This window comes from Halichoerus grypus, chromosome 2 (assembly GCF_964656455.1).
Source record: "Halichoerus grypus chromosome 2, mHalGry1.hap1.1, whole genome shotgun sequence".
NCBI classification, from domain to species: Eukaryota; Metazoa; Chordata; class Mammalia; order Carnivora; family Phocidae; genus Halichoerus; species Halichoerus grypus.
In genome coordinates, this window is record NC_135713.1 from 194,548,851 (window position 1) to 194,575,802 (window position 26,952).

Below are 26,952 nucleotides of genomic sequence, written 5' to 3' on the forward strand. Positions count from 1 at the left end.
TTGAGACTCCCTCTCCCTCTCCCTCTGTCCCTCCCGCTTGTGTGCTCTCCCTCTCTTTCTCTCTCAAATAAGTAAATAAATCTTTAAAAATGAAGAGAGTAATAAACACAACATTCAGGGGGGTCAGTCGGGGGTGCATGTGGGAGCAGAAGATGGAAAAGGGAAAGATGGGTCTCAGCTAGATAAGAATAATGTGGCAGAGGGCATTTATGGTGTTCATTTTATTGTGCTTCATAACATACATTACATTAGATATCATGTCTACATGCATATTTATATTACTTATAATGTATGTATATTATATAAAAAGAAGACGTTTTTAAAAACAAAAGGCTATCTCCAGTACCCTCATCCCATTGGGTTCTCATCTCACGATAACCAGGCCCCCACTCCTGCGGACAAGATTACACACGCTCTGGCCACCTGTCCGCACTTAGCCTGTTCACAGCTCCCTGTGTACCAGCTACAGCTGCCCTCTCTCTGGCTGGTTCTCGAAGGTGGGGCGCAGCTCCTGCAGGTCCACAAGAGCCCCTCCCCAGAGGTCCGCAAGCTTCTTCCCTGAAGCTCTGGGTGGGACAGCATGTCTGCTTGTCTTCCTCTCTGTACCCCAACCCCGGCCTCGTTTACTTTGCAACATAGCATTGTCATCCCCCTGCCACAGACACATGCACAGCGGGGCTCTGTTTTGCTCTCTGCCGAGACCCCAGCACGCAGAGGTGCCTGGCTGTAACAGGGTCTCGGTAAATACATACAGAGGGAAGTAAAGCAAGCCAAGCTTGTGATCAGATGGAGACTACTGTGTTATCCAACTGAGCTGCTCTGTGTTCACTGAAGGCACAAAATGGTGTGCCCTAAGTAACCTGGGAACAGATGCACCTCGGGGAAATGTAGGATTTCAGTTGGAAGTGCTTCTCTGACCCTCATGAGCACCTTCAAGGACCCCTAGGGGTCCAGGATCCCATTTGAAGGCAACTGGGCTAGGTGAGCCTTAAAGTACCCTGCAAAGCTAGGATTCCACATTTCCGTGGTGGGGTGGCCTCTGGGGGAAAGGGGTCGTACGGTCATCACCATCATAATCCAGACCCCAGATAGATAATTCTGGAAGGCAGTGGAGCATGAGCTTAGAGCCCAGGGAGGTCCGGGCTGGAGGTGTGGATTTAGAAGTTCTCCAGCTTCAACCCCACAATCTACTCTCATAATCTTAACTCTAGGGCTGCGCTGACCAACATGAAAACCACTAGCCGCATGTGGCTATTGAACGTCTGAAATGTGGCCAGTGTGACTGGATTTTAATTTTCTTTGATTAATTTTAATTTAAAAACAGAAGCAGTACAAAATGTTTTCCCAATGTGTTGAACACAACACCATTGCTTTGGTAGGATTACATTTCACTCTAACTGTTGAAAATTTAGCATCCAAATTGTGATGTGTAAAATGCACACCAGATTTTTAAGACTTAGCACACACACACAAATGTAAAATATCTCGTTACTAATTTTTGTAATGATTGCATATTGAAATGACAGTATTTTGGATATATCGGTTTAAGTAAAATATTAAATTATTATTACATGAATGCTATTAAAATGAATGTTACTGCTTTTTATTTTTTTAAATGTGGTTACCAGAAAATATACAATTCTATGTGCAGCTCTCATTATATTTCTGGTGGACAGACAATTCCACCATCACAAGAAAGTTCCACTGGACAGTGCTGGTTGAGTCTAAACAAACCGTGGTCACCTTGGCCTCCCAGCATCCTTGTTACTCCCCTCCCATACTGGGCTCCTGCTTTCTGCCTGGGGGCCTACCTCTCTCAGATTCTGCCTTCCTCCCAAGGAAGCTGTCTTGCCTATCCCCTCCAGCCTGCTGGAACCTTCTTCCTCCCAACTCCTTAGCACCTACTACTGATACCAACCTTCACCACCTGGCCTCAGGAACCTAATCTGCTCTTCACCGCATTTTTTACATTAAAGGCAATAATCTTGTATTTCTCTTTCAGGTCAGTGCCTTGCATGTAATGAATGGGAGCGGATGGTTTTTTAAAATTTTTTTTTTTTTAAAGATTTTATTTATTTATTTGACAGAGAGAGATAGCGAGAGAAGGAACACAAGCAGGGGGAGAGGGAGAGGGAGAAGCAGGCTTCCCGCTGAGCAGGGAGCCCGATGTGGGACTCGATCCCAGGACCCTGGGATCATGACCTAAGCCGAAGGCAGACGCTTAACGACTGAGCCACCCAGGTGCCCCGGTTTTTTAAAATATTAATAACATCTTGGTTTTGTGTGACAACTGACAAGGGATCGGTCTTCATTGTCTCACAACCCTTTGAGGGAGGATGGGTAAAAGTGTCTACAGCCATTTACACACGACGAAACTGAGGCTCGGAAAGGTTATTTTGCTCGGGTCATAAGGCTTGTTAAGTGTGGCCCAGATTTTTCTGGCTCCTGATCCAGTGCTATTTCCCCTACACTTTGCTTTGGGTGCCTGTATGAGTTAATGCTGAATAAATATGGAAAAGAGAGATTAGCAGAGATTAAGAAAACTAGAGCTACGTATGGGTTGGGCTTTGAGAGATGGGTAGTTTTTAGCTAAGCAAGAAGGAGTAGATGGGTATTCAGTCAGAGAACCACAGCTTCTCTGAAAACCTGTCAATAATCAGGAGATTTCTTGATGAACATAGAATGAAAGAAGTCAATATTTGGGCATATTTTTTAATAAACAGCTTTCTTGAGATATAATTCATATACTATAAAATTCCCCCTTTTGAAGTGTATAATTCAGTGGTTTTCAGTATGCTCACAGTTACGCCACCATCCCTGCTGATTTCAAAACATTTTCATCCTCCCATAAAGAAACTCCATACCATTGGCAGTCACTCCCAATTCCCCTCCCCCCAGTCCCTGGTACCCACTAATCTACTTTCTGTCTCTATGGATTTGCCTGTTCTAGAAATTTTATATAAATGGATTTATAAAATATGTGGCCTTTCGTGACCGGCTGTTTTCACTTAGCATAATGTTTTCCAGGTTCATCCATGTTATAGCATGTGATAGCATCAATATTTGTAACATATAATCAATACTTCATTTTGTTTTATGGCAGAATAATATTCCATTGTATGAATATACTACCTTTTGTTTATCCATCCATCAGTTGATGGACATTTGGGTCGTTTCCCATTTTTGGCTATTATGAACAATACCATGCTGCTTTGAGCATTTGTGTAAAAGTTTTTGTGTGGACATGTCTTCAGTTCTCTCGGGTACATACCTCAGAATGGAGTTGCAGGGTCATGCGGTAACTCTACGGTCACCAATTTGAGGAACTGACAATCAGCCTCTCACCGTGGCTGCACCATTTTACAATCCCACCAGCAATGTATAAGGGTTCCAATTTCTCCACATCCTCAAAACATTTGTTATTGTCTATCTTTTTTTTTTTAATTTTTAAATTTATTTTTTTTAAAGCAATCTCTACACCCAACGCAGGGTGTGAACTCACAACCCAGAGATCAAGAGTCACATGCTCTTCCGAATGAGCCAGCCAGGTGCCCTATCTTTTTTATTTTAGGCATCTTGGTGGGTGTGAAGTGGTAGCTCATTCTGTAGTTTGATTTGCATTTCCCTGATGATTAATGAAGTTGAGCATCTTTTCATGTGCTTATTGGTCATTTGTGTATCTCTTTGGAGAATGTCTATTCAAATCCTATGCCCATTTTTAAATTGAGTTGTCTCTTTGTTGAGTTAATAAGAGTTCTTTATATATTCTGGACACAAGTCCCTTATCATATGCATGCTTTGCAAATATTTTCTCCCATTTCATGGCTCGTCTTTTTCATCTTCTTGATGGTGTCCTTTGAAGCCCAGAAGTTTTTAATTTTGACAAAGTCTAATTTACCTAATTTTTCTTATGTCACTTGTGCTTTTGGTGTCATATCTAAGAAACTACTGTCCAATCCAAGGTCGCAAAGATTTATATCTATGTTTCTTCTAAGATTTTTATGATTTTAGCCCTTACATTGTCTATGATCCATTTTGGGTTAGTTTTTGTAAATGGTATGAGGTGGGGGTCCAACTTTATTCTCTGGTAGGTGGAAATCCAGTTGTCCCAGAACCATTTGTTAAAAAGAATTTCTTCTCTCTCCCTCTACCCTGTTTAATTGTCTGGGCACCCTTATCAAAAAATCAATTGAATATAATGTAAGGGCTTATTTATAGACTCTCAAATTTTATTCCATTTTGGGACATATTTTCTAAGGGATTTTTTTTTTTTTTTCTCTGTGATAGCTGGTGATTCCTCCTTCCCTGGAAGAGAGGTGGAGCTAGTGAGTGGTCTCCCAAGCCGACTGCATTTCCTTTGTTGGGTCTGGCATCCACAACTCTTTGCACTGACCTAATCATAATGATCTCCTCCTATAGGAATCAGAACACCCTCCATTGTTTTGATGGCAGCTGAGAAGTAACTGACTGAGGGACCTTCTCTCTTTCCTACCTCTCAAGCTTATTACCAATATCAAATTAGATAATTCCCACAAAAGAATTTAGGAGGTCTAAAGTGCTATCTAAATGTAATGTGTATTCTTATTATACCTCTCCCTTGTGAATAAGACCTTAAAGAGAGAGAAAGAAGTTATTTTAAACTTTTACTCATTGGGATCAAGGTTGCAGCGTCAATATTATGGCAAATCCCAAATTAGTGAGCTTTGGCCCTTCCTGTTATTCTCGCAGGAGGCTGGGAGCCTGCCACCTGGAAAGAGAATATGAATGATGTTTATTCCTTTTATTCACATACCCCCCCTTCCTTGAATGAGGACCTACTTTGTGCCAGGCGCTGTGCTGAGCTCTGGGAAAACCAGAGACTAAGGCAGACCCAGTCTTGTCTCCTGGCACTGATGGATAGTGGGCAAGCAGGCTATTATAGTCAACGTGACCACTGGGAGGTGCGGAGTGACGCCTCCAACCAGCCCTGGTATCATGGGGATGAGATTATCTTCCAACCCATTTACCTTTGCTCCTATTATTTTTCAATGAGGCAGAGGCTGTTCCGTGCTGAACTCAGTCCCTAACCCAGATGTTATAAACATCACAATGCCACACAGACCTGAGAATGGACCAGCCTGCTCTACTGTCCTCCTACATCAGGTTCTCAGACGGAAGCTCTTCAGAGGCCAGTCCCGGCTGAAATCTACTTCCCTCCTGCTTTCCTTGGGTTTCTTCTCTGACAACAGAGAAAGGCTCCCTAGTTAGAAGCTAAGCCTCAGGCTCTTTTTCCACTCCATCCATCCTCCCCCACCCTGACCCTTCCTTCAGGGCCTGAAGGGGTGTGAGACTCCACACCGGGCTCCCCCCACCCCACCACTGCAAGTCACCAGTGGAGACTCCTCCCTCCCGGAAGACAGCTGCTCACTTGTGTGCACGTGGCTCATTGCCCTCAAAGCGTGGAAAACCAAGCTGTTAGGACCACCCAAGAGCCACATGGTCCTGAGAAGGAGAGGCCAGGCGCACTGCTTCACCCTCGGCCTGGGCCCTTCCCCTTGCTAGGGCAGCTCTGGTCACAGGGGTCCACCTAGCCAGCCCTGAGGTGCACCAGTGTCCCTTGGCATGAGGAAGAGCCAGAGGGCCCCCAACTATCCACCCTCTTCCCCCCGCCTGTCCCCCCCTCCACCCAGTTTCAGGACAACACCAACCTGCCTCCCCTTCTGGAGCAGTCACCTCTACCCCATCATCTTTCACACACCTCTCCCTGGCACCATGTCATCTGATGTCATCTCAGGGGTACTCAGGTCACAGCCTCCTGCGCACCCTCCATATGACAAGGGGAGCCCATGTTTCCCTCAGAGCCTCGGGCACCGTCCCCACACAGATCCTCGGGATTCCCAACTTCCTCAGCAGCTGAATGGGTTGGGGAACCACCCAAGTTGGTCCCTTTCCTGCTTCCTCTGCCCTGCCCCTCTTCCTTCCACCACCCCTCCCACACCCTTGTCCAGGTCTGCTAGGGTATAGGGTCCTCCCACCTCTGGGGACAGACACCGTGGTGCTGAGGAGTTAGGGGAGGACCCTCAGCTTCCACAACCACCTCAAGCAGATGCCACTCTCTTCCCTCCCTGTGCTTGTCCCATGGAGGGACACGTGGATGACACAGGAAAAGAACGATGGCTAGTGTGGAGACCTGGGGTGACTTAGAGCAAGCCACTCAAACCTGAATCTTAATTTCTTCATCTGTCAACGAGGGGGTAATTCTCATCTTGGAGGCTCATCTTGTAGTCCGGGAAAGCTGCAAGTCTGTGTGGTGGTTTTCGCCTAAGCCCCTGACAGCTCGTGTCCCCAGTGGGAAAGGGGCATGGGCGCCAGCGCTCCTGTGCCTCTAGACAAACCCTCCCAGAACAGCCCCTCCGTTCTCCCCCCTTTCCTGGTAGTCCCCCCGCCAGTCCCCGGTGAGCCTCGGGGCAGCACGTCCCCCCCACCCCCCACCCCGCGCCTCCAAAGCCGAAACTTTCCGCGGCGGGTGCAGGCCACACCCCCTCCCCGAGGCCTGGTGAAGAAGCCGGACCGGGTGACCGATCGTTAACCCCATCTCGGCTGCACTAGCGGCGCCGCGGACGGCTCCCCCACTTTGTCCCTCCGGAGCCCAGAGAGGCCTGGGGCGGTTAGGCCGGGAGATTGAGCCCCGGAGACCGCGGGGCTCCCGGGTGCCTGCGCCGGGGCTGGGTGATGGCAAGGAGAGGGCACCGTGTGCAGACTTGGGTGTTCCGGCAAACTGCTGGCTCCCTCAGCCTCGGAGGTGTGTGTGTGTGCGTGTGTGTGTGCCGGGGGGGGTCCCCCTTTCCAGCCTCCTCTGTGAGAGCCTGACCTGAGCCCCCTCCGCCACCCCCCGGGCTGCAGCTCGCGGGGGGCCGCCTTGGCCCCTCCCCGGGCAGGCGCCCCTGCCCAGCCGGGCCAGGAAGCGTCGGTCCCCGCCCCGCTCGGTTAGGCCCGCAGCCGGGGGACTTTGGAGTCGGGGAGGAAGCGCGGCGGGGCGGGGAGGTGGGGGTGTGTCGGAAGGCGGCGGCGGGGTTTTATAATCCGCAGGGCGAGCGCCGCGCGGGAGAAGGGGCAGCGCCGCGCACCGCGCACCGCGCCATGGGGGCCGCGTCGGGCCGAACGCGGCGGGGGCCGCCGCCGCTGCTGCTCCTGCCGCCGCTGCTGCTGCTGCTGCGGCCGCCGCCCGCCGCCCTGGCGCTCGACCCCGACCTGCAGCCCGGAAACTTTGCCGCCGACGAGGCCGGGGCGCAGCTCTTCGTGCAGAGCTTCAACTCGAGCGCCGAGCTGGTGATGTACCAGAGCACGGTCGCCAGCTGGGCGTACGACACCAACATCACCGAGGAGAACGCGCGGCGCCAGGTGGGCGCGCGGGCCCGGGGCGGGGGCGGGGCCCGGACGCCCAATCACAGGCCTGCGGCCGGGCGCTGGGGGGCGGGGAGTCACCGCCGGGCGCGCGCCCCCCGACCCCGCTGCGCCCCATCAGACGGGCGGTGGGTGTCCCAGCACGGTACTGGGCGCATGGTCCGTGCCCAATCCAAGAACCAAATGGATAAGGGCTGGCTCGCCTGACCTCGAGTCACCCCGGGTGGCAGCGCCCTGGGATGACATCGGGCTGGGTCAGAGGGTGCCGGCTCTGCTCTAGGCCCTCATCCTCTGCAGCCTCAGCCTACCCCTCTCTCACTGTGCCTGTCACTGCTCATCACTATTTACGCTCCCCTCCGCCCGCCTCTCTTCCGGCCCCAGTTTCTGCTCCACCGCTCACCTGAGGCAGATTACCCCGGCTCCTGACCCCCCAGAGGAGAGAGCAGTGCTCCCACAAGCCCCAGTGTCCAGGAGCCCCTGGCCTTCCCAGCGCCATGGTCTCCCCTGTGTCCCCTCCGGTGCCCACAGGAGGAAGCAGCGCTGCTCAACCAGGAGTTTGCTGAGGTCTGGGGCCAGAAGGCCAAGGAGCTATACGATCCAATCTGGCAGAACTTCAGCGACCCGATCCTGAGAAGGGTCATCAGCGGTGTGCGCACCCTGGGCCCTGCCAACCTGCCTGTGGAAAAGCGGCAGCAGGTGGGCCTGGCGGACCTGACGGGTGGATGCCGAAGTGGCCAGCATGCCTCCCAGGGCCGCCCTGTGCTGGCGGTGGGGGAGCCTGGCAGGAAGGGACCCTGGGATCTGTATGTGCCCTGACCGTAGGGGAAGCCTCGGTGAGCGCAGAATGGCTCCCTGCAACATTGATTTCCCTTGGAGATGGGGTATAGAAAGCGAAATTCAAGTAAACAGATGAAAAGGGGGTTTTCAAAATTTCTCCATAGTCCGGTGTGGTTTGTGGGCTTCCGAAAGATTGAGGAGGACTGAGAAGCCATCAAGGCCAGAGAGTGAGAGGGATTTGCCCTCCCTGCAAGGTGGTGACCGAGCTTCGACTTGAACCCCATCCCAAATTCTAAGGACACTTGTTTCCACCTCCACAGACTGCCTCCACGGAAAGGGGAATCAGTATATTAGTGATCAGACGTGTCCTGAGTGCCACGAGGGAGGGGCCTTGCCCAAGCCACATCCCCTCTCCGGGCCTCCATTTCATCCCAGCAAACAGAGGAGGGGGCCGCCCCATTGTCCGTGGGGGCTGTTCGCTGCTAACATTGCCTCCACTCTAACCCCCCAGTACAACTCTCTGCTAAGCAACATGAACAGGATCTACTCCACAGCCAGGGTCTGCTTCTATCCCAACAAGACTGCCATCTGCTGGTCCCTGGACCCAGGTATGGCTTTGTCTCTACTTGTCTCTCTCTGCTGGGGCTTCCTGGCCCTTCCCCACGGCTCTGCGGCACCCAGGAAGAGGGTGTGTTTCATGGGTGGGCCCACGGAGGGAGTGGGTAAACCCAAAGGCATTGACCTCCAATTGGGGCTGGACTGTTGGAACCCCCCACACCCCTGCTTCTCCTGGCACACTGATTCCTGAAACCTCCAACCTCCAACTCCCACCCCACCCCCACCCCCATGGGTGCTTTGGCCTCTCCCATCCCCACTAGCCTTCCTCCTGGCTGTCTGGCTTTTCCCTTTCATGGGTCCTCTCAGTCTCCCAAGGGCCCTCCACAGGCCCACATCGACACCCCCATCCACTAGGCAGCCTGAAGTTAGCCATTCCAACCAATGATCCATGAACGGTCTGTCTGGGTTTTGGCCTCTGGATGGCCTCTTGGTGTCCACTTAGAGCCTCACTTCCCTAGGGACAAGGGCCCCTCTTGGGTGCTTGCCTTGTATAGCTCCCAGCCCCATCCCACCCAGCCTGCAGGCGGCCCTTGGCTTGGGGGGCATCCTGGTGTTGAGGAAGCAGGTAGAGATGGTGAGGACTGGCGTGGGAGGTCTACTGACGAGAGCTGCTGCCTTCAGTGGAAGCAAGTGACCCCGCTCACCTGTGTCTCAGAGCTCACCCACATCATGGCCATCTCAAGAAACTACGCATTGCTGCTCTATGCCTGGGAGGGTTGGCACAATGCAGTGGGCACCCCGCTGAAGCCCCTGTACCAGAACTTCACTGCCCTCAGCAACGAGGCTTACCAGAAGGATGGTGAGTTGACCCACCCCATCCGTGGCGTGAGCCAGTGCTTCCCTTCCCAGCTTGCCAGGTGCTTTCCCCATCCATGGTCCCCACGGAGCCCGACCTGAGGCAGACAGAGCAGCTGTTACAAAGACTCCATATACCGACTCAAGGTCTCACAGCTAGTGGATGGTGGGACCGGCTCGAGCCCCATCTGCCTTCCTCGGGGGCTGGGGGCTGCTGTGTGGCCCTCACGCTGCCCCTCCTGGCCCATGTCGGAGGCCTAGCCCTCATCTTTGCCTCTCCGGGATCTATTTAGCTGGAGCTGGAACAACCCCTGGTGGGAAAATCATAGAGCAGCCGTCCCCAAGGCATTTTTTCCAACTAGCTGGCAGGTACACGGGCCCCGAGCCAGGAGGATGGCGACGTAGGAGTTGGCCAAGGAGGTGCCAGAGCCCTGGGCCTGAGCTGCACCTTAACACCCCCCCCAGGCTTCTCAGACACAGGGGCCTACTGGCGCTCCTGGTATGAGTCACCCACCTTCGTGGAGGATCTGGAGCACCTCTACCATCAAGTAGAGCCCCTCTACCTGAACCTCCATGCCTACGTCCGCCGTGCACTGCACCGCCGATACGGAGACAGATACATCAATCTCAGGGGACCCATCCCTGCTCACCTGCTGGGTAAGGACATTGCCTCACCTCCACGTGCAGCCCACGGGTCGTCCTCCTCGTGTCTCATGTTTTAGAGCACCATCCTGTGCACCCCCCCATATGAGCCCACATGGCTCACCCCACGACCCGGTAAAGCAGGTGGCCCTTCTCAATCATGACCCTGCTTTTCAGACGGGGAGCCCGAGGCTTGAGGCACGTAGACTTGGCGGAGGGCAGAGAACAGAGAACTGGTGAAAGGTGGAGCTAGGAGTCACACTGCAGACTTTGACTCCAGGTCCAGTGGGGGAGGAATAATCATCTTAGATTCTGTCCCAGGAAGCAAGCCCGGGGTTGGCAGTGTGAGCCCAAGTGATGCGGCTGGGGTCCCTCCCGCTGGTGCCAGGGTTCTTGCCAACCCCGGGGAGCCTGGAGCATTCGGGAGCATGAGTGGGCCTGAGGTGCCGAGCAGGCTGCTACCTTGAGTGCCGAGGGCCCGGGTGCCAGGGACCCAGGGAGCTGCTCAGTGACACACATGGGGAAGCAGGCAGGGAGCTAAGCTGACTGGCTCCCCTCCTCTGTCTAGGGGACATGTGGGCCCAGAGCTGGGACAACCTCTATGACATGATGGTGCCTTTCCCTGACAAGCCGAGTCTCGATGTTACCAGTACTATGGTGCAGAAGGTAAGCTCGGAGTCGGACCGGGGTGGGGGCAGCAGGAAAGCGTCTGCCATGGGGAGAGGGGCAGGAAGAAGTCACGGGAGGGAGATGGGTCCCCCCCTTTCTACAGAGCAGCAGCCTGGAGTGTGCGTACAAGCAGTGAGCTGGGGTCTGTGTCCGGGGTGAGGTGCCAACCCCTCCCTCCAGGACCCCACAGGTCGGGTGTGGCCAGCCGTCTACTTTTGCTTAGCCACTGTGGTTAGTAGGGGCCCTGCCTCTGGGAAGGGAGGCCACAAGAGCAGAGACTCCCTTCGTGGGCAAGGAGCTGAGCTGGAGGGGAGCCCAGTGAGCTCCCACAGCTGGTCCCTGACCTGTGCCTGCACCCCTCCCCCCCAACCAGGGTTGGAACACTACGCACATGTTCCGGGTGGCAGAGGAGTTCTTCACCTCCCTAGGCCTCTCTCCCATGCCTCCTGAGTTTTGGGCAGGGTCCATGCTGGAGAAACCAACCGACGGGCGGGAGGTGGTGTGCCATGCCTCTGCCTGGGACTTCTACAACAGGAGAGACTTCAGGTCTAGACATGGGAGGGCAAAGGGGGGTCTGGAGCTCCAGGAAGGGTGGGCAGCCTGGGCCCAGAGAAGCCAGTTCCCAGAACCACCTCTACCCCCAGTCCCAACACTGTTTGGGGGGGCTGGGTCTATTCCAAGGCTATTGGGCATATGAGACCCCTTAGGCCACCTTCCCTGGGCCGCTTTGACAGGTGGCAGCTCTATACTTTGGAGTGGAGGAAGAAGGCCCTGAGTGTGGGCTGGGGCAGGGCAAAGATTCGTGTTTCCACCAGCTCCTTCGAGGCCCAGGGCAGTGCCCAGCTGGCTCCTTTCCCTTAGGTACCAGCCTCCCCGCGCTCTGGTCCTTGCCCTGCCCTGTCCTTCACCCTCACCCTCGCCATCTCCCTGCCCCAGGATCAAGCAGTGCACGCGGGTCACTATGGACCAGCTGTCCACGGTGCACCACGAGATGGGCCACGTGCAGTACTATCTGCAATACAAGGAGCAGCCTGTCTCCCTGCGCCAAGGGGCCAACCCTGGCTTCCACGAGGCCATCGGGGATGTGCTGGCGCTCTCCGTCTCTACTCCTACACATCTGTACAAAATTGGCCTGCTGGACAATGTCAGCAATGACATGGGTATGGGGGGTGGAGAGGACCCAGCCCGGCCCCACCTGGACCCCATTCCATCCCACAGCGGGACAGCTTGCCCACGCTCCCACCTGCCCTTCCTGTCTCTGCCTCTCCGCCCCAGGTCAGGCAGGTGTGGGCATCCACCTGGAGCCTCACAGCTCACCCCAAGTCCCAACTGGACACTGCCCAAGGGCCCTCTTCCAAGCAGGGCTCCATGGTCGTGAGAGCCGGCCTTCCCTTCTCTTCTGCATCTGCCAACCCCACCCTATCCTAGCTGGACCCCCATCTCCCTCTGACCTCTCTCTTCTCATCTCCTCTTCCAACAGAAAGTGACATCAATTTCTTGTTGAAGATGGCACTGGAAAAAATTGCCTTCCTGCCCTTTGGCTACTTGGTAGACCAGTGGCGTTGGGGGGTCTTTAGTGGGCGTACCCCCCCTTCCCGCTACAACTTTGACTGGTGGTATCTTCGGTGAGTAAAGAGGGATCAGGAAGGGCCTAACCCCAAGTGGCCCTCCTCCCTCTCCAGGGCACCCTGGAGCCTCCTGCCTCCATCAGTCCGGTCCCCTCCTCTCTAATGTTGTCTCTGCCCTTTTCTGTACCCATTCTTTCCTACCTAAACTCCCTCCTCCAGGAAGTCTTCCACAATTCAACAGAGGGGGAAGGGATGGCCTGGTGGGAATGCCTGCTTCACAGTGTTTTCTGCAAAGGCTAAGTCAGCCTGTTTGCAACGCTTATGTCCTAAGTCAATTGAACCATCCTCTTCTAGAACCAAGTATCAGGGGATCTGTCCTCCAGTTGCCCGAAATGAAACCCACTTTGATGCCGGTGCTAAGTTTCATGTCCCAAATGTGACACCGTACATCAGGTACCAGTGCCCCTCCCCCCACACCGTTAGTCCCTCTCCCCCTTCTCAGGGCTGCTCCCCACACTCTTCTGGCTCCCCACCCCCACCCAAGGGTCTGGGATTTAAGTGGGCCTCTGTCTCGAGCCAGGCTTGGTTCTCTCTTCTCCCCCAAGGCAGCCCCTGTGGTCTGGCCTCTGCCCTGTGAGGGGCTGGATGGTCCCTGGGCGAAGGGCCCCCCACCATTTGCCCTAACGCCCCCTTGTGCCTGCAGGTACTTCGTGAGTTTTGTCCTGCAGTTCCAGTTCCATCAAGCGCTGTGCAGGGAGGCGGGCCAACAGCACCCCCTGCACAAGTGTGACATCTACCAGTCCACACAGGCAGGGACCAAGCTCCGGTGTGTAGGGGCAGCAGGAGGCCAAGTGGGCGATGAGGGGAGAGGGGGCGAGGAAGACGCGTCTGGGAGGCAACCAGCTGCCCATGGGAAAACCACAAGGCCCTGCTGGGGGAGGGTGACTTCCTTCCCACCCCCTTCTTTCTCTCATCGAGGATTTACGGAGTAGGCCTTCTGGCTGGCACGGGACAGGACGATGTCCCTTCCCCCTTGCCAGAGCTCCTAGTCCCCAGAGTCTTAATGTTGCCGTTCTGGCAGGCCAGTGGGGGACAGAGGTGGGCCGGGGCCGGTATCGGACGCTGGCCTGAGCCCCCTGTGCCCACCGACAGGAAAGCACTGCGGGCAGGCTCCTCGCGGCCCTGGCAGGAGGTGCTGAAGGAGGCGATTGGCACAGATACCCTGGACGCTCAACCCCTGCTTGACTACTTCCAGCCGGTCTACCAGTGGCTGCAGGAACAGAACAAGCGTCACGGGGAGGTGCTGGGGTGGCCAGAATACCAGTGGCGGCCACCGATGCCCAATAATTACCCACAGGACATCGGTAAAGCCCGGAGTGAGGGTGGGCCGGGTGCTAACGTAAGTTCTCGGTTCTGGGCTCTGGACCCAGGCCCCTGGTCCCTGGTTCCTGGTCAGCTGCTCCCCGCTGGGCCCCGGCGCCCTGCCCCGAGGGACCACGCAGCACCCTCAGCTCATCCCAGGGCCCTGGGGTGGGAATGGGCATGTCTTGTCTCCAGCATTCTAGGGAGGGTGTGCCCAAGTCTGAGGCCCCCCCGGGGGCAGGCTGGTGGGCACACTGCTCTATGAGGTCACATTGCGGGCTCCACTCTTATTGGCCGGGGGGCTGTGGCTACAGGGCTCTGCTCTCCTGCGGCCATGGGCCAAGGTTGGGCTGCCCCAGGACTGCCCAGCCTCTTCCTCCTCCTGCTCTGCTGTGGGCACCCCATGCTGGTCCCCAGCCAGGAGACGACCCACCAGGTGACAACCAGCCAGGCAGTAACCAGCCAGGCAACAACCAGCAGCCAGACAACAACCAGCCAGGCAACAACCGACAGCCAGACAACCCAGAGCCCAAGTGGGACCGGCTGGGGGGCGGGGCGGGGCCTGCGGGGGAAGGAGCAGGAGACCGGAGCAGCGGCAGGCTCGGGCCACCCGGCAGCAGAGGGCGAGGGGAGGCCTGTCTGTTTCCCTCCACTCTGTTCCGCAGGCCTGGTGACCGATGAGGTTGAGGCCAGAAGGTTTGTGGAGGAATATGACCGGAGATCCCAGGTGATATGGAACGAATATGCCGAGGCTAACTGGAACTATAACACCAACATCACCACAGAGACCAGCAAGATCCTGGTAGGGGCCCTGCCCGTGTCCCATGCTCATGCACACACACACACGCACACACTCACGCACATGTGCAGCACACGTGCGTGCTCCTCCCCCCAGGGACCGAGCCTCAAAACCCAAGACAGAGCCGAGAGCAGGCTGCCCCCTCCCTCCCTCGGTGCAGGGGGTTTGGGGGAGGGGGAGGCTGTCAGAATTTGTGAAAAATCCAGATGGAATATTTAAAATAATACTCAACTTCAGGTTTGGGTGGGCATATACTCAATGCCTAAAAAGGTGGTCTTTTTTTAGCAAGCGATCTGTTGTTCGTAGTAGAATGATTTGCCCAGACACAGGGGAGGCTGCAGGTGGATTTTTAGGTTGAAAGCCCCCGTTCGCCGCCACAGTAAGGACTAGCTGCCCCTCCACCCCCACCCCCCCCCCCCGCCTGTGTGGTGAGCGCAGGTGACACAGACGTGAGCCACAGGGAACCAACGTTTCTCGAAGGCCACTGTGTGCTTCACGGCTGTTGCTTCCTTTATTCCTCAACAGCCTTTGCAAAACCAGTGATCTTGTTCCCATTTTATAGATGGGACCCTGAAGCTCAGAGAGGCCATAGAACTAATGCCAACCTGTCCCCATCCTAACAGGATACGGGGCGGGGGGGGACTTCCCCTTCTGTCTACCAGGATATGTCTTGCGTGATACTGGGTCTCTGCTGAGGGGCGCACGCTGCATCCAACACACTATAGACAGTCCTGGTGGAAGAGCAAAGACAACAACTTGATAAAACCGCCCTCCCCCCTGTAACCCCCAGTCCCTTCCGCTCCCCCCGTGGCCCCTCCAAAGCCCCTGGGCCTCAATGGCACGGGTCCCCCTGTGCCCTCAGCTGCAGAAGAACACACAGATGGCAAACCACACCTTCAAGTTCGGCACCTGGGCCCGGCAGTTCGACGTGACTAACTTCCAGAACGCTAGCATCAAGCGGATGATAAAGAAGATTCAGGACCTAGAGCGGGCGGCGCTGCCTGCCAAGGAGCTGGAGGAGGTATGTGGCTTGTGGGGGGCAGGGAACGGAAGGTCCAAGGTCAAGACCAGGTCCCAGCTCGGGGGAGGGAGCCCAGTACAGGGTCTGGCCTTCCCGCGGCTGCTGCTTCCTCTATCTGCCGTGTTGACATCACCTGCAGAATTCCTGAGAAGGCGGCACCTTTGAGAACACGCTCCCCCAGCTCCACAGGCCCCCCCCCTGCCCATGATGGTGCCTGGGGCAGGACAGGCAGCAAAGGGGTGCAGCTTGCTGCCTCTCTCCTTCCTCCTGCAGTACAACCAGATCCTGCTGGACATGGAAACCACCTACAGCGTGGCCTCGGTGTGCCACTCCAACGGCACCTGCCTGCAGCTGGAGCCTGGTGAGCACACGCGGGGGATGGGGGCGGGGCTGGCCCATGGAGGGGGCGGTCGGGGGCTCCTAACTCGTGGGGCCGGCATGCCCAGGGGATTCACTCCCCTGTTTTCCACCAATGGGGGCTTCTCTGCCACCACTGAGGATGGGCACCTACTTCATCTCTGCTCTAATCACATCCCTCCCTTGGATCCGCGCTTCTGCCCCCTCTGGGTCCCCCCTGGACTCCTCTCTTTTCCTCTCTGCACTCCGCCCTTCAGAGTAGGAGATACTTCAGATTTGTCTGCCGGGTGCTTAGACCCCCAACTAGGGATAGTAACTCTAGGTACCTTCCTTCCTTCACCCTATCCATGTCTTTCCCACCTTCTCTGGCCTCCTCCTTGCCCCCCACACCCCCACATTGAGGCCACGGCTCATGGAACCCAGTTCCCCGCTCGAAGGAATGCACCGGCTCTTGCTCGTTCCCTTCCTCTCTCCACACCGGCTGGTCCTTCTTAGCTTCCCCCCCGCCTTTGGAAGAGCTCACCCTGGACACTCGAGTACCTGCACCCAGATATGTTCTGTCCTCCCTCTTGACCCACCCTCCCAAGGGTGGGGGAGCCAGGGGCATAAACATTCTTCCTGAGGAATCGCTACCCAGAAACCATCTCTTCCTGGCCCTCTGCCCAACTCCCATATTAGAACAATGACAAATAGAAGGGGAAATGGAAAATAAACAGGAGAGAGAGACAGTTTTCCTGAGACAGGGTTTGGCCTGCGGTTTGTATACATGGGGATGCACGCACCCTGTTGCGGGGGTGTACGACTGCCTGTGTGCATTTGTGTGTGCACGTGTATGCAGAAGAGAGTAACCTTCAGCCTCTCCCCACCACCCCCCGTCAATTAGCCTCTTAATCCAGGCCCCGGCCATCAGATCACTGCCATTAGTAAAACGAAGAAGCACCCACAAAACAGAATACTCACATCAGCAGAGGGCAGAGGTGAAATTCTCAAAATACATTTTTTTTTTCCCAAACAATTCATTTGAATGTACTCTCTCTGTGAGAAGTAGATATCACGAAGCATATTCCAAAACAGGGAGAAAGCACAAGTCAGATAGGGAGATGCGGCTGGCCCCACAATGGCATCCGCAGCCTTGCAGCTCAGGCCGGGTGGCCAGGAAGGGGAGCCACCTTCCTTCCTGAAGGCAGGAAGTAGGCAGTGGAAGACAGTGAGGGAGTGAGTCTGTGTGGGGCTCCGGAAGTGACACGTGAGCTCAGGCCCTCCTCGTCCCAGCTCCGCCAGGTGCGTGTCAGCTCCGTGCAATCCATATGGAGGAGGCTGCACGCACAGTGTGGCTTTGACCGGACACAGACCCAGGACTCTGGGCTCCCGGACGGCGCTGGGATGGCTCTCTGTACTTTGTCTCCACAGCCATCCTTGTATTCCGTCTGGCTCACTAGCAGTTCGTACAAATGTCCTGGGACCCGTGAAGACTCAGAGACCAATGAGGCACACTCCCTGCTCAGGGCCCTTGTGCTCCCATTTGACTTTTGCACCCCCCCCCTCCATGAGTGTTGGCTTATCCCCATTTGAAAGATAGGGGAAGAAGGGTCCCATGACTTGCGAGGTTATTCTGGGGTCAGTGGGAGACTAGACAGGAACTCAGGTCTTGTGCCCTCCAAGCCACTTGTCCCTCCCACGGAGGGGGTGAGCAGGAAATCCGTGGGGAGCGGCAGCTCTAGAGTCCGAGCCTTTGGTTTGTGCCCGGCTGGGCCACTTCTTGGCTGGAGGGGCCCCCGCCATGTCACCAGCACACTCATGTGAAAGCCAGTGCACCCCTCATGGGGTTGTTGCAACCCTGAGGTGGTGTGGGTGCCCCCTGAGCCCCGGGCCGGCCCCGGGAAGCCTCTGTAGAAAGCGCCCGAGCCTTTCTCCCATGTTACTAGACTGGCTGCCTGGACAGGCCTCTTCACGGGACCTCCCCAGCTTGACCCCAGCTCCAACCGAGTCCACTTTATAGGAGGTGGGAGGTGAGCCAAGGGCTGGAAGCTTGAACCCTTCAACCCCTCCCCGCAGATGTGACGAATCTCATGGCCACATCCCGGAGATATGAAGACCTGCTGTGGGCCTGGAAGGGCTGGCGAGACAAGGTGGGGAGAGCCATCCTCCCTTCCTTCCCCAAGTATGTGGAACTTGCCAACAAGGCTGCCCGGCTCAACGGTGAGTTCCTCCAGCCAATATCCCCGGCTCTCGGGCCCCAGCCCCGCTGGGGCCCTCAGGAGGGTCCTCTGAGCCTCCTAAACTCGGTGAGAGGGAGGTCCCTAGAGGAGGTGGGGCGGAGGGTGCTCAGGGAATGGTCGGGTATCCCCTCTGCAGGCTACGAGGATGCAGGGGACTCCTGGAGGGTCATGTACGAGATCCCGTCCCTGGAGCAAGATCTGGAGCAGCTTTACCAGGAGCTGCAGCCGCTCTACCTGAACCTGCACGCCTACGTGCGCCGGGCCCTACACCGCCACTACGGGCCCGAGCACATCAACCTGGAGGGCCCCATTCCCGCTCACCTGCTGGGTGAGGACAAGTACTGCGGCGGGGACGGGGAACAGACGCCGTGAGGGAGCGTGGGGCCAGTGCTGCCCAGGGGGCAGAGGGCAGCCTGGGAGGGATCTTCAGAGGGCCCAACAGGTGGAAAGAGTGAAGATTTGAGGCTGAGGGAATGTTGCCAGGGCTGGGGTGGAGTGACAGCTGAGTGTCGGGAGGCAAACCTCTGCTTGCCTTGAGCACCCCATTTGCTACGGAGCCACATGGTACAGACCACCCGGAAGGAGCTGTGGGGGAGCTCATAATATTGTTGCAGGAGACCGTATCACCCATCCCAGCTCAAGGCAGCATGATGCTGGGGGGGGTGGCGAGGAAGGGGCTGGGAGTGAGAACCGGGGCCTCCCCGAGAGGCGGCACGTGAGCAGAGCCTTGAAAGATGAGAGAAGCTCCGACAGATGGAAAAATAGTGGCGGTAGGGACAAGGGCAGAAAGGACGCTCAGGCTAAGGGGAGTTAGGAGCACAGAGGACAATATGGAGAATGTAGATCCATCACGACTTTTGGACCCTCGTGTTTTCAGGGCTTGTAAACTCAGATGCCCTGAAGGCAGGAAGTAGGCAGTGGAAGACAGTGAGGGATGACAAGGAGGGGAGCAAAGCAGAGGCTCCCGGGTTCCTGTCCCTGTCCAGCCACTGAGGACACAGCCCTGGGAGACTTGTTGCTGTGAGCAGAGAGGCCAGACAGGGCCACAGACCATTTGTCAATCACAAGGGAGACTCCAGAAAGCTCGTCCAGGTTTGGGGAGCTTGTAGCCCAAGAGCCCAGCCATCCTTGATCCCGCTCTGGTGAGACCAAGAATATCAGAGGGGACATCAGCTTGATGACTGAGAGACACAGACCCCGTAGGGGAGGCTCCATGCCCAAGTGGCCCCAGGAGCAGGGGCAGATCTGGGGCTTAGAACTCAGACCTTGGCACTCAGAGCAGGTAAGGATCGGTGCACTGGATGCGCGGGCTGAAGACGATGTGTGTCGAATGCCCAGCACGGTTTGCAAACAGTAGGTGCTCAAGAGACGGTGTTAAGATCCTAAGGCTGGGATCCAGTCCCCTTCCATGGGTGATGGTGCTGAGTCTAAGAAATAACATCCGTCTCTCCTCTCTCTCTGCCTTCTCTTCCCCTACCTGCCTCCAGGGAACATGTGGGCTCAGACCTGGTCCAACATCTATGACTTGGTGGTGCCCTTCCCTTCAGCCCCCAAGATAGATGCCACAGAGGCCATGATAAAGCAGGTGCACACTGGGCCCCTCATCACACTTCTGCTCCTCCAGGGCAGCCCCAGGGCACGGGGGAAGGGAGACTTCCGCTTCAGTGGGAGAGGGCCCTCTGATTCAGGAATTCCCTCTGGCTTGGCCCTCTCCCAACCCCCACTCCGACTGCAGCACACAGTCCATCCCCTTAGTCCCCAGTTTGGGCAGAGCTCCCTCTGCTTGCAGGGCTGGACACCCAAAAGGATGTTTGAAGAAGCGGACAATTTCTTCACCTCCCTGGGGCTGTTGCCCGTGCCCTTTGAGTTCTGGAACAAGTCAATGCTGGAGAAGCCGACTGATGGGCGGGAGGTAGTGTGCCATGCCTCTGCCTGGGACTTCTACAATGGCAAGGACTTCAGGTGTGTCCAGGTAGTAGCCAGGGGACAGTAGCCTGAGCCCAGTGAGCAAGGAGATGAGCCAAGTAAAGGTCCTACTATTGTCCCCTCAGCCAGAGCAAGCAGAAACAAGCACAGGGACCAGAGCTTAGGATGGAGGGTCAAATGCATTGGGCCTGACCCCAGCTTGGCCATTGGCTTCCGGAGGGAGAACCTTGACTACCAAGCGAGGTTCTTCTCAGACACTGGCCAGTCCTGGGTGTGAGCACTGTGTGAGCTGCCCAGCCTTCCCTCATCTGGGGTGGCCTCTGCATATAACAGGCCATCTCCCTGGCTACATGGGCCTTGACACAGAGAGGTACCTGAGGACACTGGGGGCACTTCACACACACACTGACAGAGGCTCAGAAGCTGTCTTCGTCGGAGGATCGTTGTCTATTGCTGCATAACAAACCACCCCAAAACTTAGTGGTATAAAACAACCATTTGTTTATGTTCATGATTTTATTGGTCAGGAGCGCAGACAACATGCAGTGGACGTGGCTTACTCCTGCCATACTATGATGGAGAGTCTGATGGCTGGGGATTGCGGGGTGGGGACCAGGTTCTGGCTCTTGGTCGGGTTCCTTAATTCTTCTCCATGTGGCACATGCTGGGGCAGGAAGGTTCAAGTTGGCTTCTTTACTCATGTGTTGGGTCCTTGGACTGGGATGACTGGAGCAGCTGGGGGTTGACGGGACATCTCTCTCTCCAGGCTAGATTGGGCTTCCTCCCAGTATGACAGTCAGGCAGTCAGATTTCCTACCTGGCAGTCGGCATCCCCCAGAAAGAAAGCAAAAACAACCAGGTCTCTTAAAGGCTAAATCCAAAACTGGCCAAGTCACTTCTGCCGTACTTTATTGGCTAAAGCAAGTCACAAGGCCAATCCAGATTCAAAGAAAGGAAAGAAGACCCCACCTCTTGGGAGAAGTGGCAAAGATGATCTGCCATTATTGATGAAGTGTCTTCTTTTAAGAATGGACACAGAGAGGCTAGAACAAAGCAGCCAGGATTCACTGGACTGTCTGTCCTTGGGCCCCTCCTTCAAAGGCATGAGGACTGAGTGTAGGGCTGGATGTAGACAGAATCAAGAGGGTGAGAGCCCTTTTGGGGTGGGGGGCTTCCCTTGTATGGGGAGTCATAGGAGAAGGTGGACAGACCCCAATCTCAATGTAACCAGGATGCTGAGAAGCTCTTCCCTTCCCAATACAAATGACAGAAAAATGGGGTCAACTGAACTGAAGGGCTCTGGTTAGATCCAAGGGAGAATTTCACTGGTTCACAAAAGAGAATGAGGAAAGACAAAGAGGGAGGTGGGACCTCTGGCATGGACGGCTCTGCAGATGGACATTTCAGCCCTAGCCAGAGGCACTCTGGGGTGAATACGTTTGCTGGTGTTGGGCACATGGGATGCAGAATAGCTGAGAATTACTGTTGTTTCCTTCAGGAAGCCTAAGTCTTGGAAGAAACAAAATGTGTGCATGAAAAACCACAGAACCCATGTTCTAGAAAGTCCTGCACAATTAGAGCTGAGTGTTGCAATGCCTCTAGAACAAGTACTTTGCACAGTTAGAAAGCAACATGGCAATGAGGGCTGGAGTTTTCCAGGGCAGTAGGAGGCAGAGGGATGGCCTGAATGGCCATACTTTAGGGGCTTCCAACCCTCAGATTCCCTCTTTCTCAGGCTTCCTGCATACCTCCTTTGGTTTTCCTTCCCCTAATGCTGTGTTCCCTGCATAGAGCATCGATGGGGGTCTGCTTTGTATGCAGTAAGGACAGCAGGTCCCTTTGCCCTGCTCCTCGTGTTCCAGGATCAAACAGTGCACCACGGTGAACATGGAGGACCTGGTGGTGGCCCATCACGAAATGGGCCACATACAGTATTTCATGCAGTACAAGGACTTGCCTGTGACCTTCCGGGAGGGTGCCAACCCTGGCTTTCATGAGGCCATTGGAGATGTGCTGGCACTCTCCGTGTCTACCCCCAAGCACCTACACAGTATCAACCTGCTGAGTAGCGAGAGTGGCGGCTACGGTGAGAGGAATGGGAGGTCCCGGTGGGCAGAGGGACTGAGAAGGGGCAGCGAGCTTGGGAGGCTGCGAGAGGGCCCTTGAGGGCTCACAGGCAGAGGCTGGGGCAGAACAGTGGGGAATAAGGTCACCAGCAGGGCGAGCCGGGAGGATGGAACCCTCAGACCATCCCAAGAGGCAGGTCGCTAGATCCAGAGAGGCACAGCCCGCTCCTCCCCTCTCCACCCACTGCACACCCGTCCTGGCTGAGCTGCTGGGACGGGGCAGGAGGCAGGCAGAGATCTGATGACCAGGCTCCCTTCCCTTGGCAGAGCAAGACATCAATTTTCTGATGAAGATGGCACTCGACAAGATCGCCTTTGTCCCCTTCAGCTACCTGGTTGACCAGTGGCGCTGGAGGGTATTCGATGGAAGCATCACCAAGGAGAACTACAACCAGGAGTGGTGGAACCTCAGGTTCTAGAATGTTCCTGTGAGGGTGTGGGTTGGGGAGGGGTCTCCGTCAGTGTCTGTGCATGTGGGGGGGGGCTGGTGTTTAGAGAGGATATGTGTCTATGAACAACACATGGGTCATGTGTGTGTGTGTGTGTGTGTGTGTGTGTGTGTAAGTGATGAGGTGCACAGGGGCTGATTGTGCACAGAGGCACAACACACCAGAGTGTGGAGTGTCCAGTGTAGCTCCAGGGGCAAGGACCTCCCTTTACTTCAAAAACACCAACTCTTCCTGACTTGATTCTCCCCAAACCCTCCCTCCAACGTACCTTTGCCCTTGACAGGCTGAAGTACCAGGGCCTCTGCCCCCCAGTGCCCCGGTCTCAAGGTGACTTTGACCCAGGGGCCAAGTTCCACGTTCCTTCAAACGTGCCTTATATCAGGTAAAGGGGAAGGGAGGAGGCCATTCAGTATTCAAAGTGCTGTCGCTGCACTGTGGGGACTTACCTGTCTGGGTGACCTGGGGGGCCTGGCTGCATGACACACTGCCTATAGGTCACTCACCTGAGACCAAGGTTCCCTGTTTTTTCACACTTTTGACGTGATGAGAGCCTCTCCCCTCTAGGCAATTGAAAAGAGAAACTCTACTATAATTGGCTAATGGTTACAAGACCTTGGTTGGATAGTTAACATTATTAACCATGACCCATGACCCTTGGCTAGATCATGACCTAAGCACTTTTTGTTTTTAAACAAGATTGTGATTATATAGTAAAGGTACCCTATATTCAACATATTGCCTGTGATATAATTTGAGTTGTGCCTGGAAGAACTTCTATACACTAAAACCAGGGTTAGAGACCCAGTGGATCTGGGGCCCTCCCTGGGAGAGAAGGGCCTAGAGAAACCTCAAGGGGGAGGGGTCCGGATGTCTCTGAGCTGCAGGGAGCCCAGGCTACCCATGAGGCAAAGCAGTGGGCGGTGAGGGCTGCCCCAGGAGGGCTGTGGCCGCCTCTAGCCCTTGCCACCTGTATTCCCAAGAAGCCCGTGAGGGAGGGTTTGTGCTCGCTGTGCCCACCTTTCCACCCTAGCACCTGGCATGATGTCTGCATATAGTCAAGACCTAATACATAAGTGTGGGGTGGGTGAATTGTGTTCCCAGAGTCCAGGAAGGGAGAGAAAGCCTGCTCAGATGTTCCAGAGAGCAAGTCATGGGCAGGGGACCAAGGGGACACAAGGGCACCTCAGAACAGGCCCAACCTGAGCAGTGCACAAGGTTGACTTGTAGGGAGGACCCCCACCTGCCTTCTCCACTGGTTTCCCGCTTCCAGGCTGGCACTAGCTTTCCCATGGAAGCCAGGCCCAAGTGATGGTTAGCTTCTGAGCTTAGTGTAGATCATTCTCCAGGCAGGGGCGGGCAAAGGAGACACATTCCAAATTCTGACCAGCAACCTTGGCAAAGCACTTTTAAGAAATGCCAGGAAAGTCAGTGGCACATGGCTTGTGCCCAGCATTCAAAGTGGGAGGCCTGCACTGCTGGTTTGGGACATTCTGAACCAAGTGTGGAGAGGTTGCTCTGGTCTTGACCAGCAGATTTCTACCAGGGAATCCCTGCTGTTTGGGATAAAGGAGATCATTTGGGCTGGCTTCCTTGCCCAGACCACCCTGCCAGGTGCACGTGACCCTGGACGCAACACCTGGCCTCTGCTTGCATCTACCCCAGGAACTGAGACCTCACTGCCTCGGAAGCAACCTGCCAAATCTTTGAGGGGCTCTGCCCTGTCCCTTCTCACCCATGAGTGATCCCCAGAGCTCCTCAGAACAGTCTTCCCGAGATGTAGAGGGAGCCTCTCGGGAGCGGGGGTGGGGGGGCGGGGAGGGGGCGGGAAGGCATGGAACTGGGGAACCTTGCTGACCCTGCAGACCAGAGGGTGCCTGTCTGCAGAGGAAGGTGAGGCGCACAGGTCGCCAGCCACCCCACCCCATGCCTCGCCCCCCTCCACGCCAGGTACTTCGTTGGCTTTGTCATTCAGTTCCAGTTCCACGAGGCTCTGTGTCAGGCCGCTGGCCACAAGGGCCCCTTGCACACATGTGACATCTACCACTCTAAGGAGGCAGGGAAGCGCCTGGCGTGAGTCTTTGGCTTTCTTTTGACCATTTTCCACACTCTAACCCCTCAGCTTTGAGGAGCCCAGTGGGGCTCTTCTGGGAACACATGCCATTTGGGGGCCTGGGCTGGGGATCCCAGGTGGAGCCTGTGCCATCCCAGGAGGGAACTAGAGCCCTCTGGGCCCTGGTCTTCCCTCCCCTACTCCCACTCCCACCCCCAGACCTGCCCAGGCCCTCCCAATCCTGAAGGAGTTTGAGACTGGGGCGGGGGGGGATGGAGGGTGGGAATTAGGCTGAGGGCAGGAGCAGTGAGCCTCCCCGCCTGTCCTTCTGACTCAGTTTCCCTTCTTTGGTGCTCCCTCAGGGATGCCATGAAACTGGGCTTCAGTAAGCCGTGGCCAGAAGCCATGAAGCTGATCACTGGCCAGTCCAACATGTCCGCGTCAGCCATGATGAACTACTTCAAGCCGCTGCTGGACTGGCTCCTCACCGAGAACGGGCGGCACGGGGAGAAGCTGGGCTGGCCTCAGTACAACTGGACGCCCACCTCCGGTACTACTCCCTGTGCCCCTCGGCCCCAGGCCAGCCCCCAGAGCTCACCCAGGGCTGGGCCCCTCCCCAGGTCGGGCAGCCTGCAGTCCGACCTCCGAGCCGGGACAGGGAAGCCAGCCTAACCTGCGGCCTGCCCACCGCCTGCTCTCCTTGCTTCCCCTGCCCAGCTCGCTCGGAAGGCCCCTTCCCGGGCACCGGCCGCGTCAACTTCCTGGGCCTGGACCTGGAGGAGCAGCAGGCCCGCGTGGGCCAGTGGGTGCTGCTCTTCCTGGGCGTCGCCCTGCTGGTGGCCACCTTGGGCCTCACCCAGCGGCTCTTCAGCATCCGCCACCACAGCCTCCACCGGCCCCACCGCGGGCCCCAGTTTGGCTCCGAGGTGGAGCTGAGACACTCCTGAGATGACCGGGTCGGGCTGGGCCTGTGGAGGAGCGTCTGCCACCGAGAGACCAGACTAGGGGCACGGGGTCGTAGGCAGAGGACCCACCGCCCCTCTCATGCCTCACCCCAGCCCGCCCTCCTCCTCTCACCCTGTCGCTCCTCACCGTGCCTCGAATCCTGTGCTGACAATCCGCCCTCCAGACCACAAACCCCTGCGGTCCCTGCCCCCAAGTCCCCGGGCAGCAGGCCGCCTAACGTGGAGCCCCCCTCCCAGTCTCTCTGTGAATACAATTAAAGGACCTGCCTCCCCCATCTGAGTCTGTGTCCCTCATGGGGAAGCCAGGGGCAGGCACAGGGACACTGTCCCGCCTCCTGGCAGTCAAGTGGGTCACTTCACTGGGCGTCTTCATCCTCCTCCAAGAAGAGCCTGGGAAAATGCCCCAGAGCTCTGGCCCCAGCACCCACCTCTAGCCCAGGCAGTCAGCCAATGTCCTGCCATGGCAGGCAGCCCCTGCCAGCCTCGGCACCCACCCAAGGGGACTCTGGGAAGCAAAGGGGGAGCAGACATTCTGGGCTTCCGGCCTTGCGTTTCCAGTGCTTCAGGAGCACTGCCCCAGCTGTTCCCATAAAATGGCAGGTCCTTAAGATGGAAGGCTCCTGGCTGTCCTCTGGTTCCCTGGGGGGGGAAGCCTTGCACGTGTCTGACTCACTGAGGGTGCAGAACTGTTCCCATTAGTCACCTCACGCTCCTGCCTGCCCCAGCTCCATGTCTACTTGTGTTACCAGACAGAGCTCCTTGAGTATTGCCCATGGGGTCCCGGGCCAGATCCCTTCACCTCAGCTGGAGAGGGCCCCTAAATGTTGGAGCTTGGCAGGAGCTAGTGCTCAGGTAGGGATTAACTGCCAGAGGCCACCCCTGCCCTCCCCCGAGCTCACGCTCTCACCCTGAGCCTTCCCTCAGAAAGCCAAGGTGGGCTTGAGGGACTAGAATTTTGAGGGACGCTTTAATAACTTTATTATAGAAAATTCGGAAAATACAGAAAACTATAAAGAAGGTTAAAGCCCTTTATATGAACACCAAAAGACAAGCACCATTGACAGTTGACTTTCCACTGTTTTTTTCTCGGCACATATTTTAAATGAGATCCTAGTATATCGATAGTTGTGTATCCTTTTTCCAGTTAACATACAATCTATTTTTCAGATATTTAAATGCCAAGTCTAGAACCTGGTCAAATAGAAGTTGGCAGTTTTTCAGGGCCA

At 56.1% G+C, this 26,952-nt stretch overlaps 1 protein-coding gene across 1 annotated transcript; it reads left to right on the forward strand.

The window, feature by feature from the left end:
- Positions 1-7,068: 7,068 nt before the first annotated feature.
- On the forward strand, positions 7,069-25,999 carry LOC118550837 (angiotensin-converting enzyme). Its single transcript, XM_036116202.2, has 25 exons — positions 7,069-7,380; positions 7,912-8,079; positions 8,672-8,768; positions 9,434-9,577; positions 10,039-10,230; positions 10,784-10,881; positions 11,258-11,430; positions 11,821-12,044; positions 12,365-12,509; positions 12,807-12,905; positions 13,156-13,278; positions 13,605-13,816; positions 14,480-14,616; positions 15,476-15,634; positions 15,908-15,995; positions 18,047-18,190; positions 18,347-18,538; positions 19,698-19,795; positions 20,000-20,172; positions 21,999-22,222; positions 22,530-22,674; positions 22,995-23,093; positions 24,659-24,781; positions 25,124-25,311; positions 25,479-25,999. The coding sequence occupies exons 1-25, from the start codon at positions 7,120-7,122 to the stop codon at positions 25,706-25,708; spliced, it is 3,936 nt and encodes a 1,311-aa protein (XP_035972095.1). The 5' UTR covers positions 7,069-7,119; the 3' UTR covers positions 25,709-25,999.
- Positions 26,000-26,952: the final 953 nt, after the last annotated feature.